Here is a 17,013-nt window from a genome sequence, read left to right as displayed (position 1 = left end):
TATTGGCTGTTGTGCTGATGTTATAAGGATGTTTGTAGGCGTTACACTGGAAAAGTGTTTTACCAATGTAGTTGTTCCTCTTGGGCTCCAGCACTTCAATGGTTTCCACGGTGGGCTCTGGAAAAACACCATTTAATAAACTACAATAATACAAAATCTCAACAACTCAAACCTGGTTATTGGGGAACAATCAGGTTAAGGATGGAAATGAGAGAATTCCTTTACTTCAACTGCAATAACTGCAATAAATAAATGTCAGTTTGTGTTGGACTTTGGATGGATTTGTGGATACTACCTGAGGTAATGATCCGTCTTCTCACAGCCAGAAACAAAGGTTTCCCCAACAAAACACTTTCTGTGCTTTTTGCCAGGTGAAACTCAAAATACTGCCTCTCCGTTGTTGCTTCGGTTTACAACACGTCTGTCCAAAATGTCACTTAATCAATTTATTCTACTTGACATTTTGTGTAATATTGTCATAATAAGCATACACAATTTTTAATTGTGGCCAAAAAAAGTGTTTTGTAACATCACTGTGACTTTTGACCACCAAATTTTAATCAGTTCATCCGAGTCCACGTGGACGTTTGCGCCAAATTTGAAGAAATTCCTTCCAGGCTTTATCTGAGGAATTGCATTCACTAGAATGGATTGTGAAGCCGATGTGGAAATATTTCAACTTCTATTATCTCTACTGGCCATCGAGGGCGAAGTCTATGAGAAGATGACTCTACTTCACTCTTGATTTATTACCTCAGTAAACATGAATTTATGGTCTCAATCTCTAGTTTCAAGTCTTCTTCAATACAGCATGATGTTCATTTAGTACCCAACCTCTACTTCTGCTTCCAAAAAAACAAGATTTTAACGACAAAAACCAAGATGCCGATGTCCAAAATGCTGAACTTAAGGCTTCAAAACGGTAGTCTACAAACCAATGTCTACCAGTCTATGCTTTTATTCCAATGTGCTCTAAATACAAATACTGATTTGGTGTGAAAATCATGAACCACGTGGTGCAGCAGACACGGTGCGGACACACACTCCTCCTACCCGCTGCAGCATCTCTCTCTAGGACTTCAGCGGGCGTCTCCTGCCTGGTATCCAGGTCATTCTTGGCTACATCAATATCCAGCATCTCCTTCAGCCTGTCAGTCACCTCAGACAGGCCCTCGTCACTGAAGTGGTAGTCACACACACACACCGGCCCGCTCCCTTTCACCGGACAGAAGACACGATGAGGGAGACAGAATTGCTCTGAAACAAAAGACAGTCAGAGGCACAGTGAGGAGAGCGGCTGAGATGGATTGAATTTAAATACCTGCCGAATATTACTGTGGTTATTAATAAAGACGCTAAAGTGAGACGAGGTAAATTAAGAAAAACGGTAGCCACTGCTGCCACAAGTGGCAATAACATGATAATGGCGTGTTACATTGTCCTTCAGTACCCAACAACCTGTTGTGTCAGTTGCTTTCAAGACATCGTCGACTGGACTGAAGGTGCATTCAGATACAGTATATTGTTCCACACTCACAGTTGTATTTTGATCCTGCATTGGTCACTTTACTCACAGCTCAGTTTGATTGAAATTTTCTTTTAAAAAATAATTTCTTTAAATAAATAAATTTCAAAAAACATCTCAGACAAAAGAAAAGAGTCACAAACAAATGACCCTTTACAGTGATCTGATCCAATAGGATAAAAACATCTCTGGGACATATTCTAGATGAAACATGCATAGAAATTACCCAGAGTTCATCAGTATTTCACCTACATTACTTTGCTCAACAAAAGATAGTGTCCACCTTGATTACAGAAACAAAAGGCAAAATAATACAAACAGTAAAGACGGTGATGACAGTGAGGTGTGTGATACGAAGCTGCAGCCAGCCATACCGGTGCGTGTCTGAGTCCTGTCTGATCGTGCATGGACAAGCACTGTGCTGGGTGAGGCAACGTGTTTACAGATTTCGTTTTTATGAAGAAGCCATGGAAAGTTTTATGACATGAGTCACCACAAGCTGCCGTTCGTACCAGACCGGACCAAACGAACACAGCAGCACCAAAACCCGGAGTGCATTGAAAGGATGCGTTTGATAAATGATTAAACCAACTTTGATGAGAGGATGTTACTTCTTCTTCATACGGTCTCACTATAACATCAGCTGAAAGTACATCGATACACTGGTTTTTTTTTCCACAGATTTTGGACATTCATCTCATCCGTAACTGAACACAACATTGCTTTTGTTTGGGCTTCACGAATGCAGCTGGATACAGAGGGCACATTCCAGCAGTCTCACTTACAGTTTATTGTTCCAATCGTTGAAACAGTCTTAACATTCTCTAAACTGTAAGTACATACGTCACAGCTGTAGTTGTTGACATGTTATTTTCAACCATGAAATTGTTCCTGAAATACAAATCTCTGTTAGGAACGTCAGTTTTGTCCAGCTGAATGCTGTTGTGTATCACACTGAGCTTTTTATACTCCCAGTTCAACTGTAGGTACAGGTTTACTGGGAGAAGTCAATACTGAACCATGCTGTAGTACACAGAATCTTTCATGTAAAAAAGCCAGACAAACCCTGGAAAAATAAAAAAACCAAACACCATGTCATAGATATTTATGGAACGTACATTTATGTCTGACAGCGTTTTATAATTGAATGGATCACTTTGCATGTGTTGGCTCAAATGATAAAATGATAATTTTTAGCATTTGTGAAGACTATGACAATATCAAACTACGTGCAAGCGGTTATTGTGCAAACTGAAGACAAATTGTACACATGTGTTTCAGCACGTGTGCAATTTGCTTGAATAAATAGGAAATTCTAATCTGTTGTCAACAACAAAGTAACTGAATGAGTTATTTCCGCAGCCTAGGAAAGCTCAATCAATATATGTGAACGTGCTCTCTCTCACCGCCAGAAACCAGAGAAGAGTAGAGCTGCTCTCTCTCTCTCACAGCCAGAAACCAGAGAAGAAGAGTAGAGCTGCTCTCTCTCTCTCACAGCCAGAAACCAGAGAAGAGTAGAGCTGCTCTCTCTCTCTCACAGCCAGAAACCAGAGAAGAAGAGTAGAGCTGCTCTCTCTCTCACAGCCAGAAACCAGAGAAGAAGAGTAGAGCTGCTCTCTCTCACAGCCAGAAACCAGAGAAGAGTGGAGCTGCTCTCTCTCACAGCCAGAAACCAGAGAAGAAGAGTGGAGCTGCTCTCTCTCACAGCCAGAAACCAGAGAAGAAGAGTGGAGCTGCTCTCTCTCACAGCCAGAAACCAGAGAAGAAGAGTGGAGCTGCTCCACAGACAATGAACAGGAGACTGATTTTGTTTTCTTTTTTTATTCTATTGTAGCGGTCTCAGTTGTGAAACAGAAAATGTTCCCATATACTCAGTTCCACACTTTATACTTGATGACATCACAAATTTGGGTTTTAGCACTCTTTGGGAGAGGTGTTCATGTTGACTAATATTTTAGGACTGTGTTGGACCATATGAACAACATGTATGAGTTTTAAAAAAGGTGTCAAGAAAAGTTGAGTTGAGCTCCCAGGAAGGCTGCCTTAAAAAGGAGGAATACATGTTCGATATATGAATCAGGCTTAAATAGACACAAAGCGTATAGTCAAAAGTTGACAGAATGTATTCCAAATAATCATATTAATGCAAGTGTGTAGTACGTAGAATTATGAAGTGATTTAACAAATGTAAAACTGATAATAATAATGTATGTGTATCTGAGTAAAGTGAAGTCTGTGTGTGTGTGGAAAGAGCTGATGTAAGCAGGGTGGGGGCCTTAAAGGCTGAGAACATAACAGATGTTGGAGTGTTGTCCGAGCACATACACGGGTGTAACGTCACACACACTCAGAGCATTGAGGAAGTGAGAGCACCCACACAGGGAAGTTAGGTAGTTTCCAGAACACACACACACATACAGAAAGATATATGTTGTTCGCAGCACATACACATAATCAATGATGTCATGATAATCATGTGCCGAGTTAGGAAGTGTTGGGGAGGGGGGGAGAGAGAGCCCAAAAGTGTTATGAAAAGAGAGACTTGCAAAGAGCAAGACGGGATTCATCGCGGGACGCCGACCAAGTGCTCCATGGAGAAACACTGGACCTCGTTCAACAGCAGCATCGGAGGACTTCGTCTCTGTTCACGGAAAGAACACACACAAAGGGTGTACTTCCCCTTTAACCTTCCCCATCAGGATGTACAGTACGTTTCTCTTTGTGTATCGCTAACTCAGCGCTGTGTTCAACTCTTACTGTACTGGGTTTTGTAAAGTCGGTTAATCATTTCCCCACAGTTGAGCTTCCAATGCATATCTTCCTATCGGCACACAAATCCTACCTCTTCACTTGGATTGGTTGACCCTAAACCTGCCCCCCACTCTGACCTCATCCTTCACCTTGACTTCCACTATCTGCACACAAAGGCTCATGACTGGCGGAGCACACCGGTGCATGTACCTCTCTGGTGTTTGTCCTCTTGTGACGTCAGCAGCTCCTCCAGCAGTATTTGAGCCCTCGTGGCCACCGTAGAGATCATGTCCCTCTTCAGCAGCTGTCCACAATAGAGATTTCACAATTTAAAAAAAGAAATGACGGAAAGCTTCTGATTTAAGCTCATATACAGAATCACAGCATTACCTTCTCGGCCAGTTTGGCCTTGGGTTTGTTGCTGTGCAGGTAAGCTCTGCTGTGGATAGCTCCTCTGACCGACACGCTGCCTCCACACCGCTGGACCACATCTGTTGACCTCCGCTCCTCCTGGCACACACAGGACATCATGGTTCTCTGTTATACATTGCACGTACCAAATCACTAGGCCTAGATTTATGAGTCAGAGCGCTAGATATAGTTTGTATTTATGAACGATGCTTTAAAATCAGCTTCTTCTGGTCCCCTACCATACTGTTTAAATACCCTTAAAAGGGACAGTTTATCCCAAAATCAGAAGTAAATATTTGGTGCTATAAATCAGTCTAGATAGTTTTGGTGTGAGCTGCCTAGTGTTGGAGGTATCGGCCGTAGAGATGTCTGCCTTCTCTCCAATATAATGGACTATAATATGGAATATAATAAACTACAGGCTCTCGTCTTGTTTCTGTTGTGAGTGTTCTCTTACCGGTGTGATGAGTAGCTGAGCTGTGTACGTCTGTCTCACATTCCTCTTCTACAGAAAGACATAATCACAGACACAATCACACACTTCCGTCTTCCACACCGTTAGATTCATCGTCATAGTTACATGCAGTTCTTTAAGGTTTAATAAATCATATTTAGGATTATTGTGAGGTGGTGTTTTAACCTCTCATCAGCCTGCTCAGGGCCCGTATTGATCAAGCGTCTCAGAATCACACAGTAAATATGTAAATACTCTGCTCTTCTAAAAAAAACAGTTAGATTGTAGAAATGATTAAGAGCACATCTAATTATTGTAAGAAATACTAAATCTATGAAATAAATAAATAAATCTTTTGTTTTAAAGTCAAACTGCTGGACCAAACTATCTCATACTTCACTGAGAAGTCCGTTCTCTGTGTTCATGCACTGGAAGATTCCACGAAGGCTTCCTAATTAACTGCGATGTTATAGATCCTAAAGCTAAGATTTAAGGTGAGTAAAGAGAAACTGAAATACAGTGGAGATCTCTGATAGTGATCCCATCTGTAGATGATTGTCATAATCAAATGTATTTTCTTCATTTCGCATACAGATAACCATCTAATTGATGTTTGTATATTTATTACATGAATATAAAGTAATGACATGGACAGCTTTACCATTACTGAATTGTATTGACTGTTTCTAATTACAGAACAGCTGTTTCAAATATTTTTTTAAAATTACTCTGCAAATTAAATGACTGTACTGTGTATAATCAGCATCCTCTAGTTCTGAAAAGTGAAGCCAAAGCTTCATGACTTAAACCTGTATTCTCTCTAGTGTCCAACAGGGGGCGACTCCTCTGGTTGTATAGAAGTCTATGAGAAAATGACTCTACTTTTCTCTTTATTATTACCTTAGTAAACATTGTAGACGAATATGGTAACTTCCTTTCAAAGGTTGCAAAAGAACAAGATGGCGACGGCCAAAATGCCGAACTCGAGGCTTCAAACAAGCAGTCCACAAACCGATGGGGGACGTCAGGAGGACTACCACTTCTTATACACAGTCTATGTGTATAATCCAAACCCACTATAACACAGTATGGTACATATTGTATATAAAATATGGCTTACTGTCCTTAGGCTATAGCCTAAAACAGTACTGTGATGTTGACAAATAGAGTAACGTCAGTAGCACTATTTCTGTAATGTCACCCAGTCTTACACTGTAACAAAATGAACATGTAACCTGAGATATCGTTCACTATACGTTACAACCAGCCAGAGGACATGATTGTGTAAGTCTGCTCTCACGCCGAACCCTTGTGCGCATTTTCATCTTTACAAGGACCGGCGAGCATGATCAAAGCTGAGGACTGGGCAACAATGTGAGGACAGCGGTTTCTGCAGGGACAGCATGTGTTCTCCTCTGTATCCTGCACATAAACCATCTTTTAATAAGCTCAATGTAATCAAGCGTTTCCAAAAATATCTTTCTTCTCACGAGGTATTTCGGCCTGAATATTGTCTCCTGGCTTCTCCACACAGCTTAGGACTCCTGTGGAGCTCTCCCACATTTTGGCAGAGATAGGAGTCATTTCCTATGTTAGGGAAGTTGATAAGAAATGCTTTTACTTCTAGTCCTAAAAAGGAGGACCAAAAGCACATCACTCTGAAACTTCTCAGCCATTTAGGAGAGATTTCCTTCTCTGAGACGCTTGATAAGTACCAGCTGTGCTCTTGTTGGCAGCATTACTGCCAAAGTGCCATTGAGCAAAGGTCCAAAGCAGACGTAAAGATTGAATTTCTGTTCTGTCAGTGTTGGTTAGATGTATACAACCTGTCCTCCTGCGAGCTCTGAGTCATCCGCCAGCTTTTTCCCATCGATCAGACAAACTCCGCCCTCCAGCTGGTGTGCCCACACTTTGAGCCCCTCCTGAAACGAAGCTTGGCCTGAGAACAGTTCCACTGAAGTTCCTGAAAATGAATTTACGTGACTGTGTGTGTTTGCGTGCCAACCTTTAGACATGTATCCATGTCCTCCGTATCGGTTCTATTGTCTGGCAGTGGCACCAACAGGTCCATGCTTAAACAACAGGACACCGTGATCCAGGAGGAACACACACCCGACTGGTACTTCCAGTCTGCAGGCTTGGCCACGCTCTGCAACAGCCAGTGGACATTGGGATGATTGATGACAAAACAACGCTGCGAGTCTGAGATCTTGAGCACTTTTTGAAGGCAATATGCAACAGCAACAGATTAAGTGTAACGACTGCAGATGGAAGGCCGTGGCTTTTGTGAAAGATGAATGAATGAAAATGAAAGATGGAAACCAACCTTGGAATCTTTAACGTCGAAGGTTCTGCAGAAGATTCTAAGACGAGAGGTTAAGGAACATCCACACGGGGTATCTGGTAGCTAACTGATCCAACGAGAAGGATGCGCAAAAGGATACTTCCTGGTTTTGGGGTTGACATGCAGCACGACACTGTCGGTGACGTCATCATCTGCAGGGTTCCACAGACGCTCCGAGGAGATCAGGTTCTCCACGGCAAAGACCAGCTGCACACAGACAGCTCACAAGGTTCAGAGACAGAGAATACAGGTACAAGCACATAAGCATCATGACTATTCATTGATTATTGCACATTCAGCTAAACAGAGCACTCCTTTCTCTTCCATGCTGCGCTACATTTCTGCTCATGTACAAACCTTTTGCATTAAATTGCAAGACTCAAAACAAGGTTCTTCTTCCCTGACGGCTAACAGGATAATATACAGTATATTACTCTTCTACTCTGACAGCAGCCACAACATTCAGTAAAGTGTTTCACAGGCTGACAGCTCCCCAAAAGGAAGGTCGAAACATCTTCATCGCCCGCTGCTGGCTGTCTGGCAGTTTAGAAAGCGCTTGATTTGATATGCAGCAGTGTGGACCAATTTCAAAAACAGTCCCCATAAGTCACTTAGACACGAAAACATCGCCTATGTTGAAAAATATTGAAGTTACCCTTTAGGATCTGTGGACTCCCAAAGCAGCTCAAGACACACCTGTTTAGATTTATTCACATTTTATGGTGACTTAATGTCATTTTTTAAAGTCTGTTCACTTGTTTTTCATTGTGAAGCACTTTGCGAAGTTCTGCAGTGGAAAGGTGCTTCATAAATGAACTTGTCCCAACAATATCATAAGCAAAGGGGAATCTGCCCCCTGATTGTAATGCTTTTCTGCCCCCTAGTGGCCAGAAATGGATTGATGCAGCTTTAATAATGTGTGCATCATGTACAATGTATTTATATGAATCTCACCTGTCGGAGTGTGGTTACTGTGTCCTTGGCGTCAGTGTCAGCGACGATGAACACTCCCAATACAGACAGGCCTCCGGGCAGCATCCGAGACACCTGTAAACAGTGGCAATGCAAACCGTTAGTAAAAACACCGTACCGGTTATCAGTTTTGCCGTCTCACTCCAATGAACACAACCTACACTGTTTATTACAAAACACATAGGTTGACATCATTACATGGAACTATAGATGTGTTTACAATAACTTCAAAGTTTTTCTGTCCTTGTTTCTTTAATCCATCATCTTTCATTGACTGTATGAGCTCCCTGTATAAAGCATGTCCCAGTTCTTATCATGCAGTACACTTTAACACATACTTAAATACTCAAGACCACATGAGTGTGCGTTGGGATAGAGCCGTGTCCCTCTCTGCTCACCTGTCGAGCATGCTCAGTCACCCAATCCTTGTCCAGAGAGTTTCCAGCCGCTGCAGCAGACTCCTTCCTTTGGGGCGTCCGAGTTGCCGTGACGACAAACTCCCTCTGGGTTGAGCTCTGAAATGTTTAGTCATCAATATCGATTGATGTGTCGTCACTCACACATACAGCAAATACTCTTTCCCATCATATCATGTCGTATTATGAGACCACACTCCAATACCTCCAACAAACCCTAGACTCTAACTGACAGACGTATTGTCCAGTTTTACATCCTGAACTTCTCAGGTGTATTGTGATGTTCTGTGTTACAGGTGAAGCTGTTTTTCAGTTACATTAGTACCAACATGTTACTGCAGTGGTAACTGTTACAGCTGGTCTGAAGCTATGCTCAGTACCACAGATAGATGTCTGTGTACAACCTTACCTGTCCAATTAGCAGGCCTGTGACTGGACCTGCTTGTTCACACTGTTTCGTCAGATATCCCTCCACGGCCTCTTCTACTATATAACTGCGACCCATTCTGCCTAAGGAAGGTGTGGAGAGAGATGGAGGGGTGATAGAAAATCAGAGTAATGTCTGCAGTGAGAAAGTGATGAGAAAGGAGAGACGTGGAAGAACAAAACACGACTAAACAAGTGAAGACTTGACGTAAGATTGACTTGTAACGTTATCTACAAAAAAACAAGTAATTAAACCACGTAAAACTTAAACTCAACGTTGGGGTTGGTTAATGGTTGTCAGCCCCCTAACTTTAGCTAACCGATATTAACTCACTGCGACTAGCTAACGTTATATAGAGCTTGTACAGCTTGAGTTTCAGGTGTCTAAATACGTGTCGTGGGGAAATACCTGACGGAAGCGAGACAGTGGGTAACTTATGAACCAGAAGGCAGGATACTTGTTGTTAATGTTGACAGCTTGCAGGGGTTCGTCAGCAGAGCAGCAAGGCTCAATTTACCAGCATGCGTTGCGCAATGACGTATTTCCGTCGCACAACGTCGTCGTGCGTCAATGATCAAGTTACATAACGAAAGACAAACAGCCAACGAAACATTCATTTCTTTTCACTATACAACTTGCAGTGACATTTAAACTTTAACTAACTAACTGCACATAATTAAAGTATTGTAGCTATTCACATTACACCAATGAAAACAATACAACTAGTAATATTTGTAACGTTACCTCTGTCTGTGGTGGGATCACACTGGCGCGGTAGAAGTGTTTATGGCTTCCCGTGTGACAGCTATCGTTTAAACTAAGGTTTTCAATTCATCATGAATTGTGTACTACAACAAAAAGCAGCGCTTTTTCTTTCAGTTAGTGCACATTCGCTATGACATAGTAGCAACAGGATTGTTAATGATTGCTTTATTTTGAAAGTTTCGAGTAGATATCCTGTTTTTGCACAAGCATGGCTTGACACGTTCGCAGTTCAGCGGACCGGGTTTGTGGACAGTAGAACGTTTCTATTTTACCAGAGTTTGGTATCCATTTACTGTTATTTTTTCAGTGGTGTAGTGTTAGGTGGAGATGGCGGCTGTCCTGCTTCAGGTTCTGGAGCGGACGGAGTTCAATAAACTCCCGAAAGCCGCCCAGAACAAGCTCGAGAAGTTTGTAACGGAGCTGCAAAATGCTAACGAGGAGCTCAGGACGCAGCACGAGCGGTTCAAAGCAGACAGCGGTAGGTAGCTACTACACAGGAGACAGTAGTTAACCGGTTAGCATGTGCGATATGATGGAAACCTCATGTCAAACTTCAGTGTACTGTGAAGCTTTCTTCTGCTACATCCGGCAAAAAATACAACGAATGCTGTGATTCATCCACATCGCTTACAAATGCCCGCTAACGTTAGCTACGATATTAATGCTAACTGTGGCGCAAGAGTTTTTAGAGGTTTCCTTTGAATCCATCATGTTCAATACCTGTGTATGAGTTCTGAATATAAAGTTATATATTAGTATATAGTAGTAACTACTGCTGATAAAAGATGTTACTGCTTTAAAAAGTATTCTTTGGCAGATGAGACATGGAATAAAACTAGTGTATTCTGTGTGGTGCAGTTACTATGTTGTTTGACATGTGTACTCATGTGTTGTGTATGCTGTCCTTCGTCCCTACAGAACAGCAGTACTTTGACATTGACAAGAGACTGGCGGAGAGTCAGGAACAGATCCTGTCTGCCACCAGAGACGTGCAGGCGCTCCAGGAGGAAAATAAGAAGCTCAGTGAGTCGTCATGCTCTTCCCTTTTACACACATTGTCTTCCCTTTGCTTAATTGAGGGGTCGGCGCTTCGACTGCACCGCTTTCACTTGTTGGACTCAACTTCCTGATTGTTTGAAATGTTTGCCTCCATGTTCCTGTGTGTGAGCGGTGTCTTCTCTATTGTGCAGATGAAGAGCTGAGCGCTCTGAAGGGAATAGAGGGAGAGACCCCTGAAGATAAACCCCCTCAACAGGTAGGCATGCCCATCCCCCTCCTAAGTCTGTGGTGTCAATGATGTCCTGCTACTGTTGCTTATGAGACACAACACCCAAAAATATAGGTCTGGTAATGAACTTTTTATAGTTTCAGAAACAGCTTCTGTTTGTTTTTGGATGAAATTTAAGCACATTTATTAATTCAATTAAATTACTTTTTTGATATCAGAAGGTGTGTAATATAGCAGAAGTACATTTTTGGTTGAAGAGAGAAGTACGCAGATTTTTGGTATGGTGTTGAAGGTAAGACATAGAATGCATGGTGTCAGTGGATTTTAAATATCTAAACCAGGGGTGTCAAACTCATTTTCACTCTGGGCCACATCAGCATCACAGTCGCCCTCAAAGGGCCGGTTGTAAATGTAAGACTGTGTAAATATAACTACTCCTAACATATTGGTAAATAACTTTCACTGCATTTGATTATTGTTTATTCAAGTGTAAAAATATTGTACATGCAGTTATATAAATGTAAAAATATATTTAAGCACATTTCTGTTATAACTTACGTAAATCCTTTTCATTTAGGGTTAAGAAACCCACATTACTCTATCAAAGATCAAACTATTAAAGAAAATAGCAAAGACAAATATCAAACACAAGTTATTACATTAACTTTGTTCAATGCTTAAAATCCTTTCAAGGGTGCGTTTGCACAATCCCACGTGAAGTATTTCATGTGTCGTAAGCCACGTTCAAAGTAGTCTTCAATGTACTCACAATACATTTCCATTTCAAGTGTAACCAGCCAAAGAGCTGCATCTATGACTGTGTGTTCAAGTATCTCATCATTTTGATTTTCTATCTCATACCTTCGACTTCTATCTCATAACTTCGACTTTCTATCTCATAACCTCGACTTTCTATCTCATAATTTCGACTATGGGGACATTTTTATTATCAAGTCTAACTTTAAATAATTATTTTTTTTATCTTTTTTTTTTTTTTTTGCTGGCGGATTTGCGGCCACATAAAATGACGTTGTGGGCCGGATTTGGCCCGCGGGCCTTGAGTTTGAGACCCCTGATCTAAACCAATCTGTCATGCGTGTCTTTTTTGTCTGAATAGTGAAGAGCAAATTTCTTCTTTTTTCCGCCCACAAAATCCTCTGCAGCAGTTAACTTCTGAAATGGTGAATGTTTTTAGCAGACTCTCTGACTGCTGGATTTACACATGTAGCTCTTACAAAGGACTCTGTCAGACTGCCATTTAAGCCAATTAAGCCTTTTCAGCACTTTATTTAGAGGTATTCAAACAACCAAATGTTTCAAATTTCCTTCAAACCCTGGATAGTTTTGTAGTTCAAATGCTGTGTACGTTTACAGCAAACCAAGGCCAAGTATGAGATCGAGGCCGAGAAGAGAGAGCTGGCGAGGCTGCTGGAGAAGAGAACGCAGGAGGTGGAAAACCTCACTGGTAAGATGTCAGCTTTACACACACACACATGCACACACACACACACACTTTTCTTTTTAGACATTTGGTTAGAATGGCAACAGTTATTCTTGTGTTTTTCACGTCAAGTCGTTTTTCTTCATACAACCCAATATCATGAATTTGCCTTAAGGGGCGTTACAATCTGTTCAGCACACGACACCATCTGTCCTTGTTTGTAGAGGACGTGAAGCGTCTGAATGAGAAGCTGGCAGAGACCAGCAAAGTGAAGACGGAGCTGCAGCTCAAACTGGACGGCATACAGTCATCTGAGGCTTCTGTGCAGGTACGCACTAGTTTCATGGAAAGCGCATCACGTCAGTGTTAGAGCTCATGTTGCAGTGCATTTAGCTGTAGTTTTTTCCAGTGACCACGAGTGCCTGCTTTTATTTTGGTACTTATATTGTTTTATTGTGGTTTTACTTTAATGGTACTCTATTTTCAGAATGTCCACTTACGGCATGTCTGTCTCACCACCAAATCAGTTGCTTAAAGGGATAGTTTAGATTTTTTGAAGTGTGGTTGTATGAGCTACTCTTCCATAGTCAGTGGACACTATATTTAGTATATTCTCACCTCTTTAAGTTGCTGTCAGATGGCTCTTTCAGACGGGGAACTGGAGCTGTTATATCCATCTATGCTGTCTTCAAAGCAACCAGGCTCCTTTGACAACAAGTCATTTTACCTGAACATGGGAGTTGCTGGTCTTTGTTTGTGTTATTGTGTGACTTTGGTGAATCCAAACTGAACCTTTTTAAAACACCAAAGTCACCCAAACTATCCCTTGAAGCAGTTGCAAAGACCATCTGAATTTAAATCCCAAATCATCCATTGGTCACAAATCTTCAGTACACCACTGAGTGTTTTTACTGGAACCACACATTAGTAGTTTAAAGCAGCAACCACAAGGCTCTAATTTTATAATGTGCTTTTTGTGATTGCACGTCGTAGCACCGAGAGAAGCGCATGGAGCAGGAGAAAGAGTTGCACGAGAAGAAGATCGAGTGGTTAACGGCAGAACTGAAGACCAAAACGGAAGAACTGTTGAACACCAACAGAGAGAAAGGCAAGGAGATACTGGAGCTTCAGGGTGGTCAGAAGAGCAGCAAGGAGCAGGTAACACGCACGCACACACACACACACACACACACACACACACACACACACAGAGGAAAAGCATAAACTGAGCAGATTGTGTCATATTCTACTCTCATATACCAATGCTTTCCCTACTGGCTTTCATCTGCTGTAATACTGAAACGTCTCTTTATGAATAAAGACATGAGGCATGGCGTCCTATCCACAGTGCTGATGTCTTTCTTAAGATAACTTTTCTCTTCAACAGGTGACCAGACTGGAAGGACAGCTGGCCTCTCTGACGCAAACCAGTGACAGCCAGGGTAAACGAGCCGAGGACCTCAACAGCAAACTGAAGCAGGTAATGAAAACACACCTCAGCTGAGAACTTCATGGAGAGACCAGTGGTAGGATTACTGTATTCCCTTCTTATTGGATTTGCAAGTCTGCATCTGTATTGGATGGTTGAGGGTCCTCGCATCGCTGTAAAGACCAACTAGGTTGACACCAAATATCATTCTCACATTTAACACTTTACAGTTTCTTTGTATATTTATCAGCTACTTTTCTAAATCCACATGAAACGCTCTGTATATCGGCATTAATTACATCTACAACACTTATTCAAAATGAAATTACGGTTATATAGAGCACACAAGGCCAAATATGACCGGTTGCTGACAAGCAGTGGAGCATTAAAGGGTATTTTTTAAACAGAGTCCGGGGCAAGTAAACTATCCTGGAATCAAGCGTGTAGTTGGGCGGCGTCAGAGGATGTGTGCGAAACTCCAACTGTGTGTTGAGAAGTTTGAGAGCGTTTACTTGCCGTGAATAAAGATTAAACATGACAATTAACTTCAGTTTTGTATTTGTATCGGGGAAAGTACAATTTGATCATTAACGTTGAACGCTGGATTGTCCTGCTGTTGGTACAGACGTGTGAACTAACCACAGACTCTTGAACGGTGAGCCGATAGAGGGGAAACACTGGAGGGGATATTTGGCATTAAAGAAAAATACATTTTTGGGGAAACGCTGTATGTACAGGACAAAAAAATAAGATGACATTAAAGTCTGCTCGTCCGGCCGTGTATACATATGTGGTGGTGTTCATTGTTTGTATGGTACGTATGTCTATCTAGGCTAAAGACGAGCAGAGTGCCATGGAGGAGAAATACCGCAATGAGCTCAATGCTCATGTCAAGTTGTCTTCCCTCTACAAGGTGAGAATCACTGCAGGCCACCTGGGATAACTATATTCTCTTTATTAATAACACAAGACATCTGCTCTACATTTCGCTGTCTGCTTGTTCCCGGCATGTCGTTGGTACACAATGTCTTTGTTCTCCCTGTAGGGGGCAGCAACAGACATGGAGACGAAGAATCAAGAGCTGAGCAGAGCAGTGGAGGAGCTCAGCAAGCTGGTTAAAGACACTGGGGAAGGTATCGCACCGGTTTTTACTTTTCTTCCAACACGCAAATAGTCTGCTACGGAACACTGGTATTGACTTAATCTGTGCCACCCTCACCATTGTTATCTGTGTTTGGCCTCCTGATAATCCTGATTGTATGACCCGAATGTATTGAACAGCGTAGGCGAAGAAGCGGTCAAAAGCCACCTAGAGCCCTGTTTAACATGTGACGTATTAATGGTGACCTGTGTGATCGATGACGCTGTCCGTCTTTGCAGCCAATAAGACCCTCGAAAAGAAGGCGTCGGATGGGGCGGAGCTAAAGATGCAGCTTGAGGTGGAGCTTAGAGAGAAGATCAAGAAAATGGAGCAGGAGCTAGAGAACGCCACGGTGAAGGCTTCTGGCAAACACTGCTGTAAGAACACGCGTGTTATTTTATGTCTAACTTTTATAACGAGATGAATGTGTTTGTCATGGTGCAAAGGGCCATCTGCACAGTGCTGTGTGTGTACACATGTGCATTATGTGTGTGTGTGTGTTTGTGTGTGTGTGTTCTGCTCCAGGTGCGCCGTCTCTGACCGAGGAGCAGTTGGACACCATGTGTCCATCGGCAGCAGCCATCGCGGCCATTGTGAAGCCCAGCATGAAGTTCTTTGATGTGAGTTTCAGAGGACACTCCGGGGCTGGATGACATGGTTGAACTCATATCAGTAGTATATCACACGGCTGCATAATAACCAATAAAGTATTCAGATTGATATTTACTTGCAAGGACTTGTGTTCCACGGTTTTACACCGTGTTAGATCAAACCTCTTAACACATTTAAAACATCAATAAGTCATCATAGTGCCTAACTGTGGCTCTAAAGCTTTGAGCAGCACTCAAACTGACTGAATCCTTGTGCCTCACTTGAGACATTTTGGGCTTGTTTAATTTTTTGATAATTTTCACTCAATGCATATGGCATAAACTTTGGCAATGGTGTGAGGGTTGTTGTTTTCTTCTTCTTTTTTTAAATTTATTTTGTTCAACCTCAGCTCCTATAATAAACTGTTTCGCCAAAATACAGACACTCAGAACCCCAAGGACAAAAATGTCCCGATTAGAAAGTCATTAAAACCACAATTTTTGATCCCTCAGCCAAAAAAATATGAATTACTTATTATTGTATTACTATTTTCCAGCATGTAAATACACGTTTGTTTCCTGGTTTCCACCAGAGACGTGGCTGCTGTATTATGTGGTTGATGCTAATCATTGACACATCCCAGACTGGATATCATATCGTATATGACATCCTCATGGCATTTAGTACAGAGAAAATAATTACGCTATTATATTATTATCCACAGAAGTGTAGACTTTGGCTTTCTGCAACCTGTGCGTTTTTATGATGACGGTTAAGTAACTGTAGTCTACCTCACTATGGTTTTATATTTGTTGTAGCGAGTATTAACTCCTCCTCTGCGTTTCAGCTGTATAATGCGTATGCGGAGTGTCAGACGCAGCTTCAGCTCGAGATGCAGGAGACCAGGAGAGTGAGCCGAGTTCTGGACGAGATCGTCCTGGAGATAGAGTCCAAGGCGCCTGTCCTGAAGCGTCAGAGAGAGGAGTACGAGAGCATGCAGAGATCCATGGCCTCCCTGTGCAACAAGCTGGAACAGGCTCGAACGGTGGGCGACACGTCCACGCTCCTGCTGTTTTTGTCAAACTTTAAATTCTAATGTGTTATCAAGTGCGTTTATT

General features: G+C 42.0%; 2 protein-coding genes across 7 annotated transcripts in view; one reads left to right on the top strand and one right to left on the bottom strand.

Annotated features, from left to right (window-relative positions):
- Positions 1–9,814, bottom strand: part of odr4 (odr-4 GPCR localization factor homolog) — a 10,311-nt gene extending 497 nt beyond the window's left edge. The window contains exons 1-13 of one of the 2 annotated variants that reach the window (XM_031877463.1): positions 9,709–9,814; positions 9,283–9,383; positions 8,856–8,972; positions 8,440–8,532; positions 7,586–7,692; positions 7,468–7,504; positions 7,147–7,290; positions 6,968–7,063; positions 5,145–5,192; positions 4,667–4,786; positions 4,487–4,580; positions 1,054–1,257; positions 64–117 (exon numbers count right to left, since the gene is read on the bottom strand). In XM_031877463.1, coding sequence (XP_031733323.1) covers positions 64–117; positions 1,054–1,257; positions 4,487–4,580; positions 4,667–4,786; positions 5,145–5,192; positions 6,968–7,063; positions 7,147–7,290; positions 7,468–7,504; positions 7,586–7,692; positions 8,440–8,532; positions 8,856–8,972; positions 9,283–9,378 — 1,210 coding nt within the window. In that variant the 5' untranslated portion in view covers positions 9,379–9,383; positions 9,709–9,814. Of the gene's footprint in view, positions 118–1,053; positions 1,258–4,486; positions 4,581–4,666; positions 4,787–5,144; positions 5,193–6,967; positions 7,064–7,146; positions 7,291–7,467; positions 7,505–7,585; positions 7,693–8,439; positions 8,533–8,855; positions 8,973–9,282; positions 9,384–9,708 lie in introns of both variants that reach the window. The other variant, XM_031877461.1, reaches the window with a different exon arrangement.
- A 472-nt stretch (positions 9,815–10,286) lies between these two features.
- The window catches only part of LOC116399941 (nucleoprotein TPR-like), a 31,465-nt gene continuing 24,738 nt past the window's right edge, over positions 10,287–17,013 (top strand). For all 5 annotated transcript variants that reach the window (XM_031877451.1, XM_031877448.1, XM_031877447.1 and 2 more), the window contains exons 1-12: positions 10,287–10,543; positions 10,984–11,088; positions 11,256–11,320; positions 12,668–12,758; positions 12,959–13,062; positions 13,728–13,892; positions 14,122–14,214; positions 14,996–15,076; positions 15,209–15,296; positions 15,544–15,681; positions 15,830–15,924; positions 16,743–16,940. In XM_031877451.1, coding sequence (XP_031733311.1) covers positions 10,393–10,543; positions 10,984–11,088; positions 11,256–11,320; positions 12,668–12,758; positions 12,959–13,062; positions 13,728–13,892; positions 14,122–14,214; positions 14,996–15,076; positions 15,209–15,296; positions 15,544–15,681; positions 15,830–15,924; positions 16,743–16,940 — 1,374 coding nt within the window. In that variant the 5' untranslated portion in view covers positions 10,287–10,392. The remainder of the gene's footprint in view (positions 10,544–10,983; positions 11,089–11,255; positions 11,321–12,667; positions 12,759–12,958; positions 13,063–13,727; positions 13,893–14,121; positions 14,215–14,995; positions 15,077–15,208; positions 15,297–15,543; positions 15,682–15,829; positions 15,925–16,742; positions 16,941–17,013) is intronic.

Source organism: Anarrhichthys ocellatus, unplaced genomic scaffold (assembly GCF_004355925.1).
Source record: "Anarrhichthys ocellatus isolate YVR2014 unplaced genomic scaffold, GSC_Weel_1.0 scaffold137, whole genome shotgun sequence".
Taxonomy (NCBI): Eukaryota; Metazoa; Chordata; class Actinopteri; order Perciformes; family Anarhichadidae; genus Anarrhichthys; species Anarrhichthys ocellatus.
Note: the sequence above shows the minus strand (reverse complement) of the source record. Positions and strands in the feature narration are given on the sequence as shown.